The sequence below is a fragment of the Cnephaeus nilssonii genome (assembly GCF_951640355.1).
Source record: "Cnephaeus nilssonii genome assembly, chromosome: 5".
Lineage (NCBI taxonomy): Eukaryota > Metazoa > Chordata > Mammalia > Chiroptera > Vespertilionidae > Cnephaeus > Cnephaeus nilssonii.
Genome location: NC_137076.1, coordinates 22948457 through 22973920, shown reverse-complemented (window position 1 = coordinate 22973920; position 25464 = coordinate 22948457). Strand labels below are relative to the sequence as shown.

General features: G+C 41.3%; 1 protein-coding gene across 1 annotated transcript in view; it reads left to right on the top strand.

Moving 5' to 3' along the window:
* The window catches only part of LOC307100528 (adhesion G protein-coupled receptor E2-like), a gene marked incomplete at both ends in the record, with an annotated part of 59804 nt that overhangs the window by 11308 nt on the left and 23032 nt on the right, over positions 1–25464 (top strand). The window contains 4 exons of the mRNA XM_079772993.1: positions 17205–17258; positions 21415–21564; positions 23525–23581; positions 23945–24079. Of these exons, the coding sequence (XP_079629119.1) occupies positions 17205–17258; positions 21415–21564; positions 23525–23581; positions 23945–24079 (396 nt within the window). The remainder of the gene's footprint in view (positions 1–17204; positions 17259–21414; positions 21565–23524; positions 23582–23944; positions 24080–25464) is intronic.

The following is a 25464-nucleotide window of genomic DNA, read 5'->3' as shown; positions in this document are numbered from 1 at the left end:
ATATAAATAAAAAATAAATTTTAACTGTAAATTCATGTTCTCTTCTGTTCCCCTCAAGGTTAAGAAAACCCTGTTTTACTGGGAAAAATGGACAATATTATGAACATATGGGAAATTTCAAAACAAATAGAAGCCACAATTTAAAATTTCACTAACAACATTCTTTTAATCAAAATCCAAAGACACAAGGAAAAAACTTACAAGATTCACTACTTAAATAAAAGTATCTAGATGATAAGACACCATTTTTAAAAGTCGGAAGTGATAGAAGATGATTTGACTTTGACTTTGGGTGGTAGGCACACAATGCAAAATACAGATCACGTATCATTGAAATTTAGCTCCAAACCTATATAATCTTATTCACCAATGTCACCTCAATACATTTAATTTTTAAAAATTTTGTCTGAAAACAAGATAAAATATTTGCTTGTTAATAAGAGATTCATATCTGCATCACACAAAGAAATTGTAAAATTCAATGATAAGGCTAACAAAATATTAGAATACTTAAAATAGTCTTCCCATTCTCCAACTCTCCAATTCCTTTCCAAGCTCTACATTCTTCCAACTTCTTACGAGTACATCTACCACTCATGGAACTTCTATTTTCCAAGTTCTCATTATCCCAAACGACTAAGCCTTGAATTTACTAATCCTGTTCCTTGATTCCTGGACACCAGATACCACAATTTCAATTTCTCTGAGTATAGATCCACTATCTGGGATTTCAAGATACAGTAAGCCTATGAATGGTTCTCATGCTTCTCTCTCAGTCATAAATTTCTGGTTTCCAGATTCAGAGGACACCAGCATCCAAGAATCAGTAGCAAGGGGGTGAATCCCATATAAGGTCTTTTTTATCTACTAGACAACAAAAAATTGTCTCTGCTCTTAAAAGCCTCTAAAGTAGGATGCTCAAATTGAAGACTGACCTCAGTATGTTCACTGCAACATCGAAACAGGGAAAAACACAAACCACTCAAATGAACTATTAGTAAGACATGGCAAAATAAATAGTTATTTCAAATTTAAGGAATGCTGGCTCACAGACACAAAGACTGGAAGAATTCTATGTTGACACAAAAAAATCTCCATGTACAATATAAAGTGAGGTAAACTTGGGTGCTTTTAGTGCAATACTATTTAACTCTAAAAGCATAAGTTTTTTAACATTTGAATATTTCCTAGGATATATTCTTATTTAACTTTTATAATGAAAACATAGATTCTATGTCTATCAGAGAAAATGATAATTGGTGATGGTAGAAAATACCTATTTAAGGGAGATTGTATTAACATAAAGATCATCCAGGTATCTCTTGTGTTTGCAGTATTTTTTACAAGAATGTATTCATGTTTTACTTCTTATATGAAACAAATTTTTAAAAATTATTTTAATAATGTGCCCTATTCATATGAAGGCAAGAAGATAGTTGCTGAAAAGAAGTCTAAGGCATAGTGTATTCCAATGCTAATTCTTAACTTGTGCTGTCATACCCACAATGCTTCTTGAAATTTCTTCTGCATACAAAACATCTGGTGTTTTTGTTAAGTTACAGATTCTCATTCAGTAACCATTGGGCCTTTACCTTTGGCTATGAAGCAGGACTTAACTTTGGGGCAACCTTATGGTTCACATGTTCAATATTCATTTCAGCCCAGACAATGTGGCTCAGTGGTTGAGCGTCGACCCAGGAACCAGGAGATCACAGTTTGATTCCCAGTCAGGGTACATGCCTGAGTTGCAGCCTAAGTCCCCAATATGGGGCATGTAGGAGGCAGCTAATCAATGATTCTCTCTCATCATTGATGTTTCTATCTATTTCTCCCTCTCCTTTCCTCTCTGAAATCAATAAAACTGTATTTTTTTAAATATACATTTATTTCAAAAAACTCTCAAATTGATACCTGAATTCACTCACAATTCATTATTCCACCTCCCATAACAACCCAATGCAATGAAAAGGAAGAAAAAGAGGTACAAGTACTTGAAAGAAAGGCACAAAGCAGTTATTATTTGTAAAAGGCATCATTGTCTATCAAGAAAACTTAAGAGTTCTCCAAAAAATATTGAGAGGTCTGTAACATGCCTATATAAAGATCAACATCCAAATGCAAAAGTTTTTAAACAAAAACAAACGCATGGTTTCAGACAACAGATTGGTGGTTACCAGAGATGAAGGGAGGGGGGAGGACAAAATGTGTAAGGGGAGTCAACTGTATGGTGATGAATGAAAACTAGAATTTTGGTGGTGAGCACGCTATAGTGTGTACAGATATTAAATTTTAATGTTGTATACCAAAAATTATATAATGTTATTAATCAGTGTTGTACTCAACAAAAATTTTTACTTAAAAAAATTATAAAACAATGCACTGGTTTTTTATCAACAGAAATCATGTCAAAATACAAGGGGACCAACTATAACTTATTTTCATTTTGTTGCATATGGCTTTCCAATTCTCCCAGCACCGTTTATTGAAGAAGCTTTCTTTTCTCCATTGTGTGTTTTTGACTCCTTTGTCAAAAATTATTTGCCCATATACCTGTGGTTTTATTTCTGGGCTCTCAATTCTGTTCCATTGGCCTGTGTGTCTGTTCTTGTGCCAATACCCATGCTGTTTTGATTATAGTAGCTCTGGAATATATTTTGGAGTCAGGTAGTTTGAAACCTCCTACTTCATTCTTTTTTCTCAGGATTACTTTGGCTGTTTGGGGTCTTTGTTATTACATAAAAATCTGATTTTTTTTTTAGTTCTTTTTTTTAATTACATTGGGATTTTGATGGAGATTGCATTAACAATTCCTTTCCGGATGCCCACCTGAAAAACTCAAAAATATTTATTCACAAAGATATCTGCACCTCTATGTCCATTGCAACTTTATTCACAGTGGTCAAGACATGGAGACAACCAAGTGTCCTTCAATAGAGGATTAGATAAAGAATGTATGGTACATATATACTATGGAATACTACACAGCCATAAGAAAAGATTAAATACTGCCATTTTTGACCAACATGAGAACATTATGCTAAGTGAAATAATTCAGTCAGGAAGCTAAGAACCCTATGCTTTTACTCATATGTAGGATATAAAACTGTGACTCAGAGACACAGACAGACAACAGTATGGTGGTTACCAGAGGGAAGGGTGTCAGGGGATAGTAAAAGTTTTAAAGGGAACTAAATATACGGTGACAGAAGATGATTTAACTTTGGGTGGTGAGCACACAATGCAATATACAGATCATGTATCATAAAAAATAAACACTTGAAATCTATTAACCAATGTCACCCCAATAAATTTAATTTAAAAAATACAATAGGAAACCCATTTAAATTTTTAAAACAAAACTTCAATAATAACTGGAAACATTCATACAAGAAATGCAAAAAGTTCTCAGGGACAGTACTATAAAGTATAACTAAAAAATCATGACCTACATAAAGGTAGAATTACTAGTATACTGATGAGATGAGAAAATGTTAATGTTATAAGAAAGCTATTTAATCCAAATTAATCTACACAGTAAATGCAATCACAATGGAAGTCCCAAGACATTTTTTACAGAACTTAATAAAACTGTAAGTTTACATAGAAGAAAAATGTGAAAGAAGAGACAGACAGCTGTAAACAATAATAAGTAACCAAATGTTCACATTGCCCATTTTTTTACCCTCTGTTGTGTCTTGACCATATTTAAATCAGGTTTCTCTTTTCATACAGGACAGGCCCCTGAATTCTGCTTGCCCACAAGCCTGAACAACCACACGCAATGAAAGTACAATATGCTGCTCTCAGCAGTTTCGCTTGGGAACTAGCTGACTCATAGAAAACCCATTTCCTGTCCAAATCTCTGATGATTTCCCCTTATTGTTCAAGCTTCCCCTCCAAAAATTCTGCTAATTTTTTGCCGATTTTCTTCTTTACCCTATAAAAGACAAATCTTCTTCTACATGATTTTGAAACACAGATTTCTGAGGACCAGAGAATTCTCCCTATTAGAATAGTATTTCTAATTAAAGTCTCCCCTTATCCAAGTTCACATTTGGATTTATTTTATATAAAACAGAGATTTGCCTCAAAACAAACAAAAAAAAAAACAGAACTATGGCATTTTTTAAAGTGTGGTATTATTCCAGGAATATAGAAATGAACCAATGAAACAAAATAAAAATAAAAATCCTATGTAGCAATATAATAATTGAAATGGCATTTCAAGCCAATGTGTGAAAATGACATGTAAAGTGAGGGGAATAACAATATTCTCTCCAATAAATGGAATCAGGACAATAGTCTGTTCATTTAGGAAATATTATTTACTGAACAATTTTCTGTTGTATTAAAATATACCAAAATTATTTTTTTCCTGTTTGTAATTTATTATTGTTGCCAATGGGAATGGGATACTTTCATAAAGTCATCAGAAAAGCATGTTGGGGGACTTAAGCACTGGAGAATGAGGTTTAGTGGTAAGATTTATTGGGGTTGTGAGAAACCAAGATGGCAGCATAGGAAAACACCTAAACTGCTGACTCGCACAACAATTTTAAAACTACAACTAAAAAACAAAACGTCTATCACCCAGAACCATGGGAAAGCTGGCTGAGTGGAAGTTCTACAACTAGAAGGAAAGAGAAAAGAGCATTGAGACATGCACAAGTGCTGAAAAGCTGAGGTACAGAGGCACGTGAATCGGGCTGGTGGTGGGCGATTGGATATACTGCTTTTTTTCAACCCGAAGGGAGACAAGCTCCCGATTACTCTGAAATCCAGTTTCTGGGGAGACGTGGGGGACCCAAACTCCTATAGGGAAAAGCTGGACTGTCGGCCATCGGGTCAGAAAGTGAGGGTGACTTTCTTGCAGAGGTGCGCCCAGCAATCATTGTTTACTGCGCTGGAGCACGGGATGCGGAGACTTGGAAATGCGGAAACACAGAGAAGGCTGACTGGCAGCCATCGCTGTTTGCCATGCCCTAGCCTAGTGATTCCCTGAGACCCCGCCCCACACAATCTACAAACATACCCAAGCTCCATGCAGCGGCTTTTGCATATAAATGGCCTGCCCTATCGCAGCTTAACCAAACAAACTACAGCTCCAGTCAGACAGCTCCAAAACCTCCAAACCCCAAGCAAAGAGAAGAAAACTGTAGTTCTTGCTGTAGCTCCTGCTGGGTGGCCTCAGACAGTAGCTGACCTGCACCCCATTGGAGATCCAGAAGCTAGTGTATCTAGTGGTCTGTGTGAGACAACACCATATTTCAACTACTCTCATAAGGGACACATTCAAGAGGCAGATTCAGTGAACACCAAAGCCCCACTGAAACAAGTCCCGCCCCATAAGCGTGTCTTCAGCACAGCAATTCTTCCGTTATAGACATAGCGGGTCCTCACAGCCAATTGGCCTGGAGGTCAATTCCTCCCAGTGACACCAACAACAATCAAGACTTAACTACAACAAGGCTATACATACAGTCCACAAAGGGGTGCACCAAGACTATCCACCTCAGGTAACTGGGAGGCCGACCCACTGGGGCACATAGGAAACCTAGCACACAAAGCTACCCTACCAACTCAGGGAAGCAGCGAAATGAGGAGACAAGGAAACAGATCACAAACAAAAGAAATGGAGGAAAACAAATGACTGGATATAGAGTTCAAAACCACAGTTATAAGGTTTTTCAAGAATTTCCTAGAAAAGGCTGATAAATTTAATGAGACCCTTGAGGACATGAAAAAGGACCAACTAGAAATTAAACATACACTGACTGAAATAAAAAATATTATACAGGGACCCAACAGCAGACTAGAGGAACGCAAGAATCAAGTCAAAGATTTGAAATACAAAGAAGCAAAAAACACTCCTCTGGAAAAGCAAAAAGCAAAAAGAATCCAAAATGTTGAAGATAGTGTAAGAAGCCTCTGGGACAACTTTAAGCGTACCAACATCAGAATTATGGGGGTGCCAGAAGAAGAGAGAGAGCAAGATACTGAAAACTTATTTGAAGAAATAATGACTGAAAACTTTCCCCACCTGGTGAAAGAAATAGACTTACAAGTCCAGGAAGTGCACAGAACCCAAATCAAAAGGAATCCAAAGAGGACCACACCAAGACACATCATAATTAAAATGCCAAGGGCAAAAGACAAAGAGAGAATCTTACAAGCAGCAAGAGAAAAACAGCTAATTACCTACATGGGAGCACCCATATGATTGTCAGCTGATTTCTCAACAGAAACTATGCAGGCCAGACAGGAGTGGCAAGAAATGTTCAAAGTGATGAATAGCAAGAACCTACATCCAAGATTACTCTACCCAGCAAAGTTATCATTCAGAATTGAAGGTCAGATAAAGAGCTTCACAGATAAGAAAAAGCTGAAGGAGTTCATCACCACCAAACCAGTATTATATGAAATGCTGAAAGGTATTCTTTAAGAAGAGGAATAAGAAGAAAAAAGTAAAGATAAAAATTATGAATAACAAATACATATCTATCAACAAGTGAATCTAAAAATCAAGTGAATTAAAAATCTGAGGAACAGAATAAACTGGTGAATATAATAGAATCAGGGGCATAGAATAGGAGTGGATTGATAATTCTCAGGGGGAAAGGGGTGTGGGGGGTATGGGAAGAGACTGGACAAAAATTGTATACCTATGGATGAGGACAGTTGGGGGGGGAGGTAAGGGCAGAGGGTGGAGTGGCAACCGGGTGGAGGGGAGCTATGGGGGGGGGGGAGAAACAATTGTAATAATCTGAACAATAAAGATTTATTAAATTAAAAAAAAAGATTTATTGGGGTTGAAATAAATGGGTGTGGCCAGGTTCCCAATGTCTCATTTCTGTCTGTCCCACAGTAGAAAAAGTCCAGCCTTGTCTTCATCAAGCCCAGAGAAAGGCCAGGGTCCAAAAATTCTGCATGAAAAAAAAAAATGAAATTCTGCATGATTTGTTCAGTCCAGTTCGGTCCCTGTCCCCATCTGGCTATCTTAGCTTCTGTTCCCAGTTGCATTCTGGCTGACATGTGTTGTACCCAGGCCTGCACTTGGAGCCCACACAGACTGCCACATGTCCCAGGTGGCTGCTGGGGCTTTGTGGCTGCTAGGGGAAGACAACGCACAAATTAACGGGGAGAGCACATGTTACCGAGGGAGAGGGAGAGCTTTGTTAAGTTTGGGTTATATTATCTCAGGCTTGGGAAGGACTGGGCACCCTTTCAAAATCAACTTCCCAATCTTTTGTGGGCTGGCTTTGGATCCTCCCCTAGTCAATCCATTTCCTGGATCCTCCAGGGTTCTGTTTTCCTTATCCAATCCCATCCTTTTCCCAGGCTCTGCCCCTAATGCTTGCCATCTTAGTTCCTACTGTGTGTGCCTCAAAGAGGAAGGGCCTCCCCTTGTGCCATCTTCACTTTTACACAAGTATTTACCTACCCCTGTGACATTTTGACTTCTACTGGGCATGCACCCAGCAGAGAAATTTTCCCTTTTTTGTTTATCCTTCTCCCCTTTCCCCCAGTCATCTGGGCAAATGGACTGGTTGTATCCTGGGGAGATTGGAAAGCCTCTCTTTCCTCCCTACTTGGAGGAGAGAGGGGTGTTCATTCCCTTGGTGGTGAAATGCTGCGATTCCCCTGGTATGCCTATGAATGCTGCAACTTCCTAGCGAAGCAGACTTATTATCTGTTCAGCTCCCTAATTTATTATGCTCAGTGATGTCTGAGTCCCACCCAGCTGGAGTGGTTCAATTGGCTGAGTATTGTCCTGTGCACCAAAAGGTTGCCAGTTCAATTCCTGGTCAGAGGACATACCCCCAGTTGTGGCACATATGGAAGGCAACTGATCTCTCTTCTCTCTCTCTCTCTCTCTCTTACTCTCTCAAAGAATGTCTTCAGGTGAGGATTAAAAACATTAATAATAATAATAAAAAATATAATAATAATGTCTGATTCTCTTTGCTCCTTTCCTTTATTAATATCTAGCTACCTATGGTAACACTATTACGTCTCATCTCTTTTTTCTCTTATTTTATTTGTCAGTTACAGTTCACATTCAATGATAGTCTATATTTGTTAAAACTTTAGAAAAATGAAGGATAATATCCTAGGCAAGACTAAAGCAAAACTCATACAGTAAATAATTGAAAAACTGGACCAAAATAAAAGTTATGGCACAGTATTCTCAATTTTTTTGTTACAGTTGTAATGGGAAGGATATTTGCTCGGTTTACTATTAATGTTAGCACAGATATGAGACATCATCAAGTGAGACTGGTGTCCAAAGATACTCCTGTCCATGGTGACCTAAAACTCTGCCGTGAACAGGGTGTACCCGTTATCCTGGACCTAGTGCACAGCATTCAACTCTTTGACTGCTGGCATCTTCAGTGTCTGTCCTCCCTGGCAACATAGTTATGGGTTCTTTTCCATGGGACAGCTCTGAGCTAGGCCATTCCATTAGTAATCGGATTTCAGTCTGGAAGGGGCAGCTAGATTGTATCTTGTTTCCCTAGCCAAAGAAGTAAGGGGAAGCTTAGCAAAATATAAAATAGTATTTCAACCGTAACTGCCCTACTGCAACCAAACACCACAGAGAAAAACTGGCCAAACCCTTATCCTCATCAGCAAAGGTCAAGTGGGAAGTCCAGAGCTCTACCTTAACCCACCTGTAATGAAACACCCACTCTCACCCCAATGGGCTTGTAGCAGAGAAGCAGCTGGGACTTTCACCACACCCAGTAGTAAGGAGCTCCTCTCAGTCATGTCAGTAGAAGCCATGTGAGGAACATTTTACAAGGCCTCCTATATCCCCAAGAAATGGTAGTGTCAACAATATTGTGAGGGAGGGCTTCCAACTCCACCCAGCAGTAACAAGGTATCCCTCCCCCACTGGAGTGTCAGTGGAACCAGGTGGGGAATCTGGATTTTCACCCTTAGTTCCAGCAACAAGAAGACAGCCCTTTTCCCCCTTGGCATGATGTCAGAGTAGCCTTCCAGAACAAGATTTTATTAAAATCCACGGATTTAAAACATAATACCCTAAATATCCAGTATACAATAAAAAATCATTATAATATCAAGAACCAGGGATAGCTCAACTTTAGATGAGCTCAAATTAGAATTATTTGACAAGTATTTTAAAGCAGCCATCATAAAAAAATGTTTCAATGAGAAATAGCAAACAAACTTTTTTGAAACAAATGAAAAAATAGAAAATCTTAGCAAAAAATAAAAATAGAAAACCTTGACAAAGAAACAGGTGATATAATGAAGACCAAAATGGAAATTTTAGACCTAAAAAACACAATAACTTAAGTGAAAGCTCTACTGGGCTTCCAGTCAAGATGGCAGTGTAAGTAAATGTGGTACTTGAATTCCTCCCACAACTACATCAAAAGTACAATTAAACTACCAAACAATCATAATTCAGAACATCCTGAAATTGGGCTGAATGGAAGTCCTGCATCTAAGGATTTAAAGAAGTTACACTGAGACTGGTAGGAGTGGCAGAGACATAGAATGGGCTGGTCCCACACCCACACGTGGTGGTTTAAAAATGGGAGGTATATCTTGGCTGTAGAAGCCCCAGCTAAGGACCAAGGGGTCTCAGCCCCACACCAGACCCTCCCAGACCAGGGTTCCAGAGCCATGAATAGAAGTCCTCATAACTTCTGGCTATAAAAACTAGTAGGGATTTGGGCTAAGTGAGGCAAAAGTTCCAGGAGTTTCAGGCATTCTTCCTAAAGAGCCCATGCACAGCCTTACTTGGATTCACTCCCTCTGAGCTACAGTTCTGGGACAGCAGCTTGAAAGAAACCAGGGAGATACAGGGAGGAACTGAATTTCCTCAGGGTAATTTGGCATCAGGGTAAGAGCTGCAGGGACAGCTTTCTCCCAAAGAGAAGTGCTGGCATTGGCCATTGTTCCTTTTCTGAGATACCCACACACGCACACAGAGCAGGCAGGCCAGCACCATATCTGAGTCTCAATCAACCTGGTTCACACTCTTCTCCTGCCCTGGTGATTCCCTGAGACCCTGCCCCACCCTGTTTCCCAGACAATCCAAGCCATTTTCAGAAGCTTTTCCATACAACTGGCCTTTCTTGCCTCGTGCTTCAACTTTCCTAAAATCTCTCAAACCAAAATAAAAAATTACTCAGCAAAGCTATCATTTAGAATTGAAGGAGAGATAAAGAGCTTCCCATACAAGAAAAAACTAAAGGAGTTTATTACCACCAAACCAGTATTACATGAAATGTTAAATGGTTTACTTTAAGAAGGGGAGAATCTAAAATATAAAAAATAAAATGGTAATAAATAGATAGTTATCAACAACTGAATCTAAAAAGTAAAATAAAAAAAAACAAGTGGAACAGAAACCAACTCATAGATACAGAGAACATTTTAATGGTCGCCAGATGGGAAAGGGGTTAGGGGATTGGTGAAAAAGGTGAAGGGGTTTAGAAGTGCAAATTGGTAGTTACAGAATATCCATAGGGATGCAAAGAACAGTATAGGGAATATAGTCAAAAATATATTGATAACTATGTATGGTGTCATATGGGTGTGAGATTTATTGAGATGATTATTTAGTAAGTTACATAATGTGTAATCACTGGGGTGTACACCTGAAAATAATGTAATATTGTATGTCAACTGTAATTGAACAATCAAAAAATATTTTAAAAAGGAAATTCTAATGGATGAGCTTACTAGCAAAATGAAGATAAAAGGGGGTTAATCAATGAACTTAAAGACAGAACCATATAACTTATCCAATATAAACAAGAGACAAAAAATATACTACAAAAAAAATGAAGAGAGATTTTGGGACCTGTGGTACTATAACAAAATTTAATATTTCTGTTACTGAATTCTACAGGGAGATAGAGAACATGGAACTGAAAAATCATTCAGAGAAAAAATGGATAAAAATTTATCAATTTTGACAAAAACATATACATTCAAAAAGCTGAGGAAACTCCACACAGCATAAACTCGAAGAAATCTAGGCCAAGGTACAACAAAATCAAACTTCTGAAAACTAAAAACAAAACAAAAATCTCAAAAGCAGCAAGGGATTAAATAAATAATGATATTCATCCATAAGGAGAAAACAATTCAAATATCAGCTAATTTTTCATCATAAATTATGGCTACCAGTAGCACAACATGATTCAAGTTTTGAAAGAAAAGTGTTAACAACCCAGGATTCTATATCCAGAAAAAAATATTCTTCTGGAATTAAGTGGAAATCAACAATTTTTTATTAAAATTTACCCTTTCCTTAATTTTTGTCAATGTTAAATAGCATGTGGCATTTTAGAATGAACTGTGCCACATAAAATTTATATGTTGAAACCCTAACCCTCTGTAACCATATATGGAGATATGGTCTTTTAGGAGTAAAGGTAAATGAGGTCCTAATCCCATAGAATTGATGTTCTTAAAGGAGAAAAAGAGACACCAGAGATCCTGCCATCACCTATATCTTGTACATTTAGCCTCCAGAGCTGTGAGAAAATAAATATCTGTTGTTTACGCTATCTGGTCTGTTTTATTTTGTTATAGCAGCTCTGGACAACTAATAGACATAGAAAAAAGAAAGTGTAAAAAATGTAAACAGGGAAAATTAATATAATACCATCACACAGACTACAGGAAATGTGTGCGGGGTATGTTTTTCTTATTTATAAAACATATCAGAAATATTTTCTTATATCAGTAAGTATGAATCTAAGACTGTTTTGAGTATTGTTGAAGAATGAAAAACACCTTAGTTTTAGACCAACTAGGATTTAGGGATGTTGGGGTAACATGGAGGAGATCTTTGTGGTGATTGAATATGTATCTTGATTGTAGTGGCAGTTACAGGAAACTACACATGTGATAAAATGTCACAGAACTATACACACACATTGTACCAATCCCAATTTCTTGGTTTAAGTATATGGCTATCATTACATAAAAATGTCATCTTTCCAAGAACCTGGGCGAAGGGTACACAGGACCTCTTAGCATTGTTTCTGCAACTTCCTGTGAACATATATGTATTTTAAAATAGCAATAAGACATTAACTTTTGAAAGTCCCTGAAAAAGTTACAATAAAATTATCATATGATCCAACAATTTAATTTCTGGGTATCTTTCTGAAGAAAATACTAACTCAAAAACAGATATATATCCTAATGTTAATTGCAACATTATTTACAACAGCCAAGATATGGAAACAATCTAAGTGCCTATTCATGAATGAGAATATTATTTAGCCATTAAAAAATAGAATGAAGTGTTGCTATTGATGACAACATGGATGGAGCCGGGGGTCATTATGCCTAGAAAAGTAAATCAGACAGAGAAAGTCAAATATCATATGATCTCACTTATATGTGAAATAAAAAATTTTAAAAAATAGTTCATAGATACAGAGCACATATTGGTTACTGCCAGAGTTGGGGGGTGAAGAGAGGGAATGGTTAAATGGGGTGAAAAGATACAAACTTCCAGTCATAAAATAAATAAGCCATGGCATGTAATGTACAGCATGGTGACTATAGTCAATAATAAAGTATTGCATATTTAAAAGTTGCTAACAAAGTAGAACTTAAAAGTTCTCATCACAAAAAAATTATAATTATATATGGTGATGATTGTTAACTAGACATTATGGTGATCATTTTCCAGTGTATACAGTTATTGAATTGTGATGGTGTACATCTGGAAGTATATTATGTAGGTCAATTATACCTCAATAAAATATCTATTAATAGATAATAAAAAAGGGGGGGATAGTAGAACAATATCATGTAAGGAAAAATATCCTATAAGTAAATTACATCTAGAAAATTTGTACTTTAGAAAATTAATTGTAATGCTAAAAGCAAGACACCCATGAAAAACACACATGGAGTCAAAACAAGGCAGAGGAAAATCATTTGGGCAAAAAATGAAAAAGGATCCCAAGTCAAATTTATAGAAAATATTCCTTTATTAACTTTTGGTCGAGAATATGTTTGTATATTTTCAGAAAACAACTCTGAGACCATGTGGATTCCGGCAACAGAGAGGAATCAACAGGACTACTCCGGCCATGAAGACAGAAGAGAAGCAGTCCAGAAATGGAAGATGCTGAGGTCGCCTTGCCGTACTAGCAGTCAGCAGCTGTGCACCACTGCAAGTTGGCCAGGACCAAACCAGAGAGGGTTGGACCTGCATTACCACCATTTGTCCACCATCCAGAACTGTAATGTCAGTGCTGACATGTGCACATAAGGAACTGTTTGACATTGAAATTGGGTCTCAAAAGAACTGTTGGCCCAGAAAGAAACTCACTACAGACTGATTCATTTGCCTTTCAGCATAACCATTATTGCTTGTCTCATTTTCGGCTCTTATAAGTGTATTTCTAGTAGCACATGATCTCACTCATCTAGGGGAAATGATGAACAGCATAGACTGATGAACAAGAACAGACCCAGAAACAAGGAGGCATGGATCAGACTGTCAGGCCTCAGAGGGAGGGTAGGAGAGGGTGGGGACACAGGGGAGAGATCAACCAAAGGACTTGTGTGCATGCATATGAGCCTAACCAGTGGTTAAGAACAACAGGGGGGTAGGGTCATGCGTGGGGAGGGGTGTGGAATGGGAATGGGGGGATGAGGACAAATATGTGACACCTTAATCAATAAAGATATTTTTTAAAAAATAAATAAATAAAAATAAAATAAAAAAGATAATAAATAGATAATTCTGTTCACTCTGACCTAAGGTCCTATAGGGGCAAAAAGACCAGTAGAGTGACTCTTCATTTGGGGAGGTCTTTGAATGCACAGTATCACATTTTCCTATGTAAAAACATATAAAAATCACCCTCAAAGAGGCTTCCTGTACAGACTTAAAATACTATGTAAATCCTTGAAAAGAAGAACTGGGGTCCCTGAGAAGTTAATTATTGGGCAGATTGTAGGAAAGAAAGAATCCAGATCAACAATTTCTTAAGTTACTTCCTCTAGGACACAATATATACTCCAAACAGAAAGTGTTTTTAACACACACAGACTGAGATCAGACATCCTCAGTGGCTGGACTTGCATCTGCACCATGAGAGACAGATGTCTAAGAGTGCTGCCAGGTAGGTAAGATTATAACAATGACCACAGACAAGTAAAGCTATCTGGGAACTCTCTACCCAGTTTGAAAATATTATCTGTTTTTGCTTGATACCTGACTTGTTTTTCCCAGTATCTCTATAAGGTACAAATGGAAGAAAATTTAAGGATATTAGCTCATTTATAATAAATCTCAAAGGAGAACGTTAGTGAAATTTATTCCTAGGGCATACTCAAGGACTTAACAGACACTTCCCATTTAACCACTCGTTTTAGTCCAGTTTCTTCAGAGAAGCAGAATCAATAGGAGGGAGGGAGGGAAGCAGAGAGGGGAAAAAGGAGGGAGAGAGGGAGGGAGAGAGGAGAGGAGAGAAGGAGAGAGGGTGGGAGGGAGAGAGAAAGGCAGAAGGGGGGAGAGAAATGCATTATTATAAGGAATGAGCTCATGAGATTGGTGGAGGCTAATATGTTCAAATCCACAGGGCAGTCCAGTAGGCTGAAAACCCAGGGAAGAATTGATGTTGCATCTGAAGTCCAAGTCTAAAGGCAGTTAGGGCATTAGCCAGTTTGGCTCAGTGGACAGAGCGTCAGCCTTCAGACCAAAGGGTCCCGGTTTGATTTTAGTCAAGGGCACGCACCTTGGTTGCAGGCTCCTCCTCGGCCTGGGCCCTGGTCAGGGAGCATACAGGAGGCAACCAATCAATGTGTTTCTCTCTGTCTTTCCCTCTCTCTTCCACTCTCTCTAAAAATAAAATTTTAAAAGGGCAGTTTGGAAGCAGAATTCCCTCTTCCACAGAAGAGGAAGTCAGTCTTTTTTCTCTTACGGTCTTTAACTGAATGGATGTGGCCCACCCAGATTATGGAGGACAATCTGATTTACTCAAAGTCTACTGATTTAAATGTTAATCTAATCTAAAATAGATCCAAAGTCATAGAAGCACAGAACAGACTGTCAAACCTAAGAGGGAAGGCAAGGGAGTGTGGGTGAGTGAGAAGAGATCAACTAATGATCTTATATGCATATATGCATAACCCAGGAACACAGACAATAAGGTGGTAAAGGCTTGGGGTGGGGGGTAGGGGTAGGCTGGGAGAGGTCAATGGGGGGAAAGAGGGACATATGTAATACTTTCAACAATAAAGATTTTTTTAAAAACATGCATTCACAGAAACATCTATATATATATATAGATGTTGCTACATCTATATATATATATAGATGTTTCTGTGAATGCATATATATATATATATATATATATATATATATATATATATATGCCTTAGCGACCGGAATGACCAGTCACTATGATGCGCACTGGCCACGAGGGGGGCAGATGCTCAATGCAGGAACTGCCCCGTGGTGATCAGTGTGCTCCCACAGCCAACCTCCCATGGCAGGCCAACCTCCCGCAGTTCCTACCCCCCGGCCGGCAGGCCCCAATCACCTGATTGGGGCCGAACCCCAGGCTGGGACAGGGAACCGGGAGTGGGTGGTGGCAGACATAGCCCCTTTCCTAGGGGGGCCGAGGGCCGGCTCCCTCCTTGGGGCTGGTGGCCAACCTCCCGTGCCCTGTCCCTCCCCCAAGCTAGCAGGCCCCGATCAGCCCACCACCCACCCACTGCAGTGGCGGGGCGCCGACGATGGCCGCATTGGCATCCGGTGTCCTTTCCTTCCTTGCCCAACCTGGTGACCATTGCCTCCTCTCTGGCCCAGCCCTGATCAGTCTGGCCCGATCCACCCTGATTGCTGGCCAGGCCTAGGGACCCCACCTGTGCACAAATTTTATGCCCCGGGCCTCTAGTAAACTAATGTTTGAGTAGATGTCTGGGTACTGTAGTCTAGCCAAATTGATACATAAGATTAACTATCATATATCTTTTTTTTTTAAGGGTAGATAATCAAACTATCTGAAAACTCTATTATGCTAAGAAATACATCATCATTGTGTGTGTGTCATGGCATGATTTAAAGGATAGGGAATTAGTAAAAATCAATATTAACGAGGTCAGCCAAAGGCTGGTTAGTCTTTATTTCCTTCAATGCTTAGGATAATAACTGTTACCTAGTAAGTTCAGATTTTCTATTAGGTTGTCCCCATGGGTTGTAATTTGCTTCCTGGTTTTTATGAAACATAGCCACATTTATCATTATCTGATTTGTGGTACATGACGTTTTTTAAGAATGGACACATTTTAGAAACTTCTCGTAAAAGCACACAGAGCTGGATTTTCATAGGGTTCACTGGCTCATATGGATGAAAGGATGGACTCTAAATATGTGATCCAGTTATTGCCTGTAGGGTAGGTTTCATTCCTCCGCACCTGTAGTGGTTTTCAACCACAAAGCCTCTTCAGTGACTCATTCCTTAGGGCTGAACCGGAAGGAAAAGGGCAAAGGCTGTGCCCTCAGTGCTCTGTGTGAGGGCCAGGAGCTCATGTGGAAGGAACCAAAGGAGCCATGGGTGCTATACCTGGAGAGGCCACTTAACCAGGAGATAGTGACTCTACCTGCAGCTGCCTTCATTCTCACGCCTCACCTCTCATTAGCCCCCATCTCTCCATTCCACTCCATTCCAGGGTTCTTATCCCTGCTGGCACTGTGAGCTAGGGCTCACACTTTGGGAGTCTAATTCTAATACCCAGCTCCTTTTGTATACCCAGAAAATGTACATTTAACAGGGGAAATGATCCTGGAAGAGAAATCCTCAGATTTCTACCATTGCCAGAGAACAAGAAACTGGATCTGGGCAGAGGGATCTTTAATATCTACCCCCTCCATTGACACAGGTTGGGGTTTCTAAGATGTGTCCCTATCAGCATCCGTCATGTATGTTCTGTCCCCTGACCTGTGGCACCTGAGGATCCATGAGGACTGTACCTGTTGGTGACTGGTTTCTCAGGTCATTCTGGGAGGTGGTGGGGGAAGATTGAGTCCTCAATTCCCAGTAAAGTACACAAAGAACCTGCTGGACGCCATGGGCTGCAGGGCAAGAACCACCTCCAAAGGAAGCAATGGCCACGCAGCCAGGTTTTGACATTGGAGATTGACTCTCTTTTCTTTGTCTTCTCTTCGTGTTCTTCTGTCCCAGAACTGTCAGTGCTGCTGTTGATGCCATTGGTTGCTGCAGCACAGAAGGATGGGGGTAAGTCTGCCCAAACAGATGCCCATTAGTGATACTAAGCTGGGGGGGAGGGGGAGGTGCAGGCTGTGGTCTGGGTCCTCTCACCAGTTGGGAGGGAAGGAGGCTAATTCTGCAAGTGAGGCTTGGAGATGATCTTCTGGAGATAAGAAAAGCTGTTTTACCTCCCTAAATGCCCGGATTTTTTTTTTTCTCTATTCCTCTTCCAATAGCAGCCATCCCTCCCTTCTCTCCCCTCCTCTAGTCTTGAACCCACAGTTGTCCATGGCTTTATCCATTCCTTGAGCCTTCTGACCATGGTCTCCACCTCACTGTTCCACCCCACAGCCTGTATTCGATGGTGCCCTCCGAACCCTCCGTGTGTCAATGCCCACGCCTGTCACTGCGCACCGGGATTCAGTGCTGCATCGAGCAGCGTCTTCACCAGCGGCCACTTGAAGAGTTGCAATGGTACAGAGGTTTCAGGGAGAGGGGTGGAGGGACATAAAGAGATTATGGGGGTATATTGTGGAGCGTCCAGAGCAGCACAAGCATTTTGTCAAGGATTAGAGAGAGGAGACAGGGCAGGGTAGTATGAGGAAGTGGGCAGGTAGGTTTTTGTGAATAGTAAGAAGGGTGGTTAGAGCTTCCACAATGGATATGGGCTGTGTGGGTTCAAACTCTAGCTTTGCCACTACTGTTAAGTGGCTCTCTGACCTTTAGGAAATTATTTCTCCTCTCCCTCAGTTTCCTTGTCTGTATATTGGGGATAATTATTGTACCTACCCCACATGGATGGTGTAAGACTTCATCGTTACCTGCATGGAAAAAAAAAATTTAAGATGAGTGCAGAGAAATTGTCAATAAATATGAGCTATTACCATTGTTACTGCTGTTACTGCCGATTATTATTTTCATAGCACAAAGAAAGAAAAGAAATAGTGGAAGCAACAGGGGGAAAGAAATACCCAGAGCCTGGAGTCTCAGGCTCTCCTACTAGCTCGAGCTCACCAGGAATCCTGCCCTGGTTTTCCACCTCATCCTCACAGCAGAGCCAGGACGCAGGCAGAGCTAGGGTTTTTTCCCCCACCTTCACCCATTTGCCCCACTTCTGGCCACCACCAATCTGTTTCTGTATCTATGTGCTTGTGTGGGGGGTTTTAATTTCACATTTAAGTCAGATTATTATATTTGTATTTTTCTGTCTGACATTTCACTTAGCTATAATGTCACATAGGACATCATTTCCTTCTTTTTATGGCTGAATAATATTCCACTGTAAACATATACAACATTTTAAGTATCCATTTATCCGCCAGTGGTCTCAGGTTGTTTTTGTATCTTGGCTATTGTAAATAGTGCTGCAAGGAACATGGAGGTGCAGACATCTTTTCAAGATTTAATATTATTTCTTTCTGAGAAATACCCAAAAGTTCAGGTGAATCATGAATCTTTAAATATTTGAGGATTTTTTTATAGGGGCTGCCCCAATTTAAATTCCCACCAATAGTGCCTAAGGTCCCTTTTCTCCACATCCTCTCCAACATTTGTTATCTCTTGTGTGTTTTTTTTAATAATAGCCATTCTAAGAGGTGTGAAGTAGTATCTCATTGTGATTTTTATTTGCATTTCTCTGATGCTAGTGATGTTGAACACCTTTTCATGTACTAGTATCTATTGGCTATTTGGATTTCTTCTGTTTGGGGGGGGATTTTAGGGGTTATGTCTTTTTTGAAAAACACTTATTCAAATCTTCTACCCAGTTTTTAATCTGATTGTTTGGGTTTCCTGCTATTAAGTTGTATGAGTTTTTAAACATTTTAGATGTTAACCCTTATCAGAAACAGGATTTGCAAATATTTTCTCACAATTGCAGGTTGCTTTTTCATTGCAGTGATGGTTGTCTTTGCTGTACAAGAGCTTTTTAGTTTGATGTAGCCCCCTTGTCTATTGTTGCTTTTGTTGCCTTTTTTATGTCAAATCTAAAAATTCATTGCCAAGACAGATGTCAAGGAGCTAACCTCCTATGTTTTCTTCTATGAATTTTATGGTTTCCAGGCAGCATCATTTTTTGAATTACCAAATTTGGGCTCCAAAAGATTTAGTGAGTTGCCAAAGTTTGGCAACTAATAAGGTGGCAGCACTAAGGTCTAAAGCTAAGGGGGTTTTATTCTTCAAGAAAATTGGATCATAAAATGAAATCATAATACTAAAAATGGTTTAAGTGGAAAATTTATTTATGTGCATTTAACCACCATAAATATGAGGGGAGGAGATAAAATTTTACACCAAGAAGTACTCTTCATCTACTCAAAATACTCTTAATGCATATTAATTGGTTGTAAATGAAAATATTCTTAATATATTTGAACAGATGATAAAAATATACCCCTAAAATTTTTCAGTAGTCTGTATAGGGGACTTATGGGTGATTATTTTACTTGATCATTATTTTATTTTCTTTGTTTTCTCAGTACCCAATGTTATTTCATATTTGTGGAAAAGTAACTTTTATCAGGAAAAGAAAAAGATGTTGTTGTCACTAGTACCCAGCCCATCCATGACAGTAGTGGTATTCCTAAAGGTTTCTTTGTGCATTTGCACGTGTGTGTCTCATGGGAAATTGTAGACTGGGTAGACATGGAGAGAAGATGCTACTAAGGTACCTGGATCCCAGCTCCCTTCTTGAGGGCACTTGTCAGATTGAGGAATTTCCCGCTGTCGTGTCCTTCCATTTCACACCTTATTTCCACTTTTCCTCAACTCTACTTCACCCCATGTCATCAAACTTAATGGCAGGTCTCCAGCCATCACTATCATCTGAAAAGAAGAGAAAAGACGTATTGCTCAGGTGGGGGCTAAACATGAATGCCACAGATGTGAATCCCTCCCAGTTCCTCTCATGTCCTGGTCTGACTCCATAGCCTCAGCCTTAAAAGGGAAATTCATGAATTTAGAAAAGAAACTCTGACCTGGGGGAGACTAATTGACTCCTCATGATCCCAATGAGTCCTTTCCCTAAAGCCTTTTTTTTTTAATATATGTTTTATTGATTTTTTACAGAGAGGAAGGGAGAGGGATAGAGAGTTAGAAACATCAATGAGAGAGAAACATCGATTAGTTGCCTCCTGCACATACTGGGGATGTGCCCGAAACCAAGGTACATGCCCTTGACCAGAATCAAACCTTGGACCCTTTAGTCTGTAGGCCTACGCTCTCTATCCACTGAGCCAAACCAGTAGGGCAGGCCCTAAAGTCTTTGGTCCCCTGTTTGTAATGTACAGGGTCAAACTTTCTGTCCCTACACTTTTTATTCATTTGGTTCTTATTAAGTTGCTGTTGTTACCCAGTGGTGTTTAGCCACTGCTCAATGGACCCCTGAACTACTCAAATGAAACCTGGCTCATGGGCACCTTTCTCTCAGGTTTAGAGAACATGGAGAGATAAGATGCCAGAGAATACCCCCATGACTTAGCTGTGAGCACCTTCATGCTGGTTCTTCATTTCACATCCCCTACTGCCTCTGATGACAGGGGATCTTACCCAGGGTGGAGATAGGAAGACTCTCCCAGAGATATCCTGGGCATCTGTAAAAGGCTGCCATTGGGAGCTGGGGAACTGCCAGATGGGGAACTGACAAGGAGGGTGGGGTATACTTGGGCCACTGTGATTAAAGTGAAGTGGAAGCTGTCAATGGGCAGGGGCTGACACCTGGCTCTGTCTCCAGGTGTGTGATGAGTGCCACGTCACCCGGTACAGCCCCCACCCATGACTCCCTCCACAACCTCAGCATTGAGGATGGCCATCAAATCCACTGTCACCCTAACTGGAGGCCACCCCCAAGTCGCCAATGATGCAAATAGCATCACAAATGAGGATTTGGAGTCCTAATCAGTGTCTCCATCTACCCCTCAAAGCCTGAAGTAAGGGATTACAGACCTCCTTTCAACCCCATCATGACACAGCAGAGTGTCTGAATGTAGGTGCCTCAGAAAGTAAAGATGGGCCGAGGGGTCAGTAGGCTCTGGAGCAGCTGATTCTGCCCAGCCCCATCCTAGGAGTGCAATCCTGGACCTGTGTTCTGTCCAGCCCCCATGACAGGGTCATGCTGGAGGGCAGGGTCTCTGTCCAGTAGAAACTTTTGCCTTTGAGAGGTGACATTTTGTCTATTGTGTTCCAGACATCAAGGAGTGTGGACCAAACTCAAACTGGTCCTGTGGATTATATGTAGACTGCCAAGACTTCATGGAGTCCTTCTGCAGATGCAGCCGAGGCAACATGCCTGTTTCTGAGGAAATGTTCCACATTGATCCTGACGACCCGTGTGATGGTGAGAAGGATCCCATGTCTTTCACCTTCTCATTCATTTGGTTTGGGATTCTCAACCCTTTCTCCAGGTCATCAAAGAGGTAGCCTGGGCACTTACGAGGTCACCCACCCTCTCTAAACCCCAAGGCTCTGAATGCCCCCACCAAGTGCCACTTATACAATTTTAGAACATCCTCTTGCTACTTGGCATCTTAATTTCATAAAACAAAGAAAGGGGTATCATTTAAGATACTTCAAGAGCTCACAGAGTACTGCATTCCAGTGCAATACCCATCCTTTTCTTCTTCATCAGAAACTGCCAGGATGAGACCTTCCCCCACTAGAGTCCACACAGGCTTGGCCACCCCAGGACCACTCTGAGACCCCTCAGGCTTTGATGAACCCTGTTCAGAAATGTGGGAGTGGGAAGAGTCAAGGGTCAGCCCATGTGACCCAGCTGGCCCTTCCCTGGCCAACAACTACACCTGGTGAAACCCCTACTTGCACCCTGACCCCACTTCTCAGCCGCTCAGCCGCATCTATTTTCCCAAGCAAGGCTCCACCCTGATCCAATCCAATAAGTTCAGTTCATGGGCCTGTGGGCAACTCAGATAAATAGGACCCAGGAGGATGTTGTGTTGGAGGTGGGCAGGGTGAAATAAACCACCCCACACATACTCAGAAAGTTAGGTAAATGGAAGAGGCTCCTATCTGAATGAGATTGAAAACAAGAATGTAATTGGACATCATTGCCCCAGGCCTGACCCTCTCCTGTAGAGGTCAACTCAGGCCACAGGGGGACCAAAACTGAGCCCCTGTCAGCAGGACCTACAAGTTAGTATCCCTGATGGAGATCAAAAATCCAGATGACAGAAACAGCTGCCACCCCTCGCTCATCAGCATCTGCTCCCCTCTTCAGCCACCCAGCCCTTACCTACTGCTGGCCTTGCTCAGAAGTGGATTCTCACCACTTCCTGCCAGTCCAGGGAATGCCTTTGTGGGAATCATAAGAGGCACCTTCACCACCCCAAGCCTGCATGGCTGGACATCAACCCTCATTGTCTACCATGGCCTGGCATCTACTGTCTGGGTGGCTCTTGCTTATCTGGCATCATCTTCATTCTCCTCACCCCTTCCTCCAAGCCCCTTGAGGAGTCAGGTTCATGGGTGGGTCAGCTTGAGTCTCAGAGTTAGCATGGAAGGGAGAACTCTGTCCTGCCAGCATCACCCGGTTCCAAGGAGAATTAAGGCAGAGAGCAGTTGTCCTGAAGGAGGCAGGACAAAGGCCATCACTGGGAGCCAAGCTGGGTATTGCTCAGGGAACACATTTCTACTGCATTTGGCTCCTAGGAAAGCCCACCCTGGCCTCTGTCCAAATCCTCAGGCTGAGACACAGGTAAACATGATGTCCCCACCCCACCTGGGAGCTGCCAGGTAAGCGAGTGCACAGGGTAAAACACAGGGAGAACTCAGGACACTTCCATCCACATCTAGACAACAGAGCATTGAAGCCACAACATTCATCCATAGGAAGCCTCCATGTGAATAAGAACTGGCCCCTAGGAGGAGAGAGTGGGGCCTTTTCAAAGCAGATTTATGCCATTGCCAAAGAACAAAGAATGTGGACATGGGAAAAGGCAAACCAACCTAAGGACTTTCTCCTTCAAGATATATCCTCTCCATTGGAAAAGGTTGGAGTTTCTAAGATGTGTCCCTGTCATCAACTGTTTGTATGTTCTGTCCCCTTACCTGTAGCACCTGAGGTTCCCTGACTATCAGTGACTGACTCCTTGGGGAGTCCCAAGAAATGGAAGGAAAAGACAGAGTCCTTGATTCCAAGCATAGAAACCTCAGAGAAGCTGCCAGAAAGTTGTGGGCTGCAGGGCCAGAGCCACCTCCCAGGTGGAGTGGCCAGGTGAACAGGGGTTGAAATTGGAGCTCCACTTCCCTATCTTGATCATCTCTCTGTATTTCTGCCCCAGGACTCATTTTTCATCATCTCTTTTTGACATTGGATGCTGCAGAGGAAACGGTTAAAGGTGAGTCTGCCCAGCCAGGGCAATTAGTGACATAAGCTGGGTAGTGCTTGTTGGGATCTAGGTCCTCTCACTAACAAGGGGAAAAGGAGGCTTACTCTGAAAATGAGGCCAGCCAGGGTCTTCTGAAAATAAGAGAAGCTATTTCTTCCTCCCTAGATGTCTAGAATTTTCTGAGCTCTTCTAAGTCCAGTGGCAGCCATAACTCCCTCTCTCCCCACTCTGGCATCCACTGTCTGCGTGGCTGTTGCTTGTCTGGCATCATCTTCATTCTCCTCACCCCTTCCTACAAGCCCTTGGATCCCCAGCTGGTAGCTGACTTCTTCCATTTCATGGGCCTTCTAACCATTCTCTTCATACCCACAGCCTCTACCCCAGAAGACTGTGCTTGGTGGTGTCCTCTGAACTCCAAATGTGTCAATGCCACTGCTTGTCGCTGTGCTCAGGGATTCAATTCTTCATCTGGAGAGATCCTCACTAGACGCGTCGAGAGATGTGATGGTAAGGGGCTAGGAGTGGGCATGCAGAGATTATTGGGGGAGGTTATAGGGCATCCAGAACTCTCACCACTGAGAGCAGCACAGAAGCACTTTGTCAAGGATTAGAGAGAGGAGACAGGGCAAGGTGCTATGAGGGAGGTGGGCAATCACGTTTTTGTGATTAGTCTATCAGATCCACTACCCATTTTAAAATTGGACGGTGTAGTTTTGTGAGTTTTGTCTGTTGAGTTAAAAGAGTTCTTTATATAGTATTTTGGATGTTAACTATTTGTAAGATATATGATTTGCAAACATTGTCTCCCAAATTGTAGTTTGCCTTTTAATTTTTTTATAATTATAAAGACAGTGTTTATTAAAACACATTTCATTTTTAAAATGTAATTGAGTCTACAGACATTGTATATGTATACATATACAGATATTTATATTTATATTTATTGTATCTCTTCTTGTCCATGATATTTGAGGTCATTTGGCTCACTTTCTCAGGCATAAAAAACAACCACAAAAACATTAAAAAGCTGTCCTGGACACCCACCCTCTCCATAACTCAAGGCTGAGAACTCTCCTCAGAGTGTCACTTCTGGATGTTTGGAACCCTCACCCCCACCCACCTGATATTTTATTTTCGAGAGAGTGATGACAATTAAGTTACTTCAGGAGCTCACAGTGTTTTGTGTTCCAATGCAATATCTGTCTTCTTTGTCATCACCAGTGACTTCCAGTACGAGAACTTCTCCCACCAGAGCCCCTGTGATCTCAAACATTCCAGGTGGACTCCCAGTCAATGATGGATTCAGGGATCCTGTCCAGAAACATGGGGGTGAGGAGATTCAAGGGTGGGTCCACCTCCCCTAGCCAGCCCTGTCCCTGGCCAACAACCCTGGCACCCTGACCCCAATTCTCATCTACTCAGCCTCCATCAATGTTCCTACACAAGGGACCTCCCTAACCCTCCCCATAAATGTCAGTTCATGACCTGAGGACAACACAGAATATCAGGACCCAGAAGAATGTTGTTTCAGGTCTTGGCAGCACGACATGGACCCCACCACACAAACACACTCTTGAAAATTCAACTAAAAGGGAGAGGCTCCCATCTGAACCAGGCAACAACGGAAAGCATCTTCAGGACCCACGGACTCAATCTGAACCAGACCACAAAGGATGGCCTCATCAGGGACCACGGAGTCCCTCAGGGAAGAACAAAGGTCTGTGTCCCAGGTGGGATGTTAAGGGGCCAGAGGATAGAAACATCTGCTGCCCCTCACCCATCAGACCCTGCTCCCTCTCCAGCCAGCCAGCCCTCACCTTCACTGGTCTTCCTCAGATAAGGATTCTCAACACTTCCTGCCAGTCCAGGGAATGCCTTTTGGGAGTCAAGAA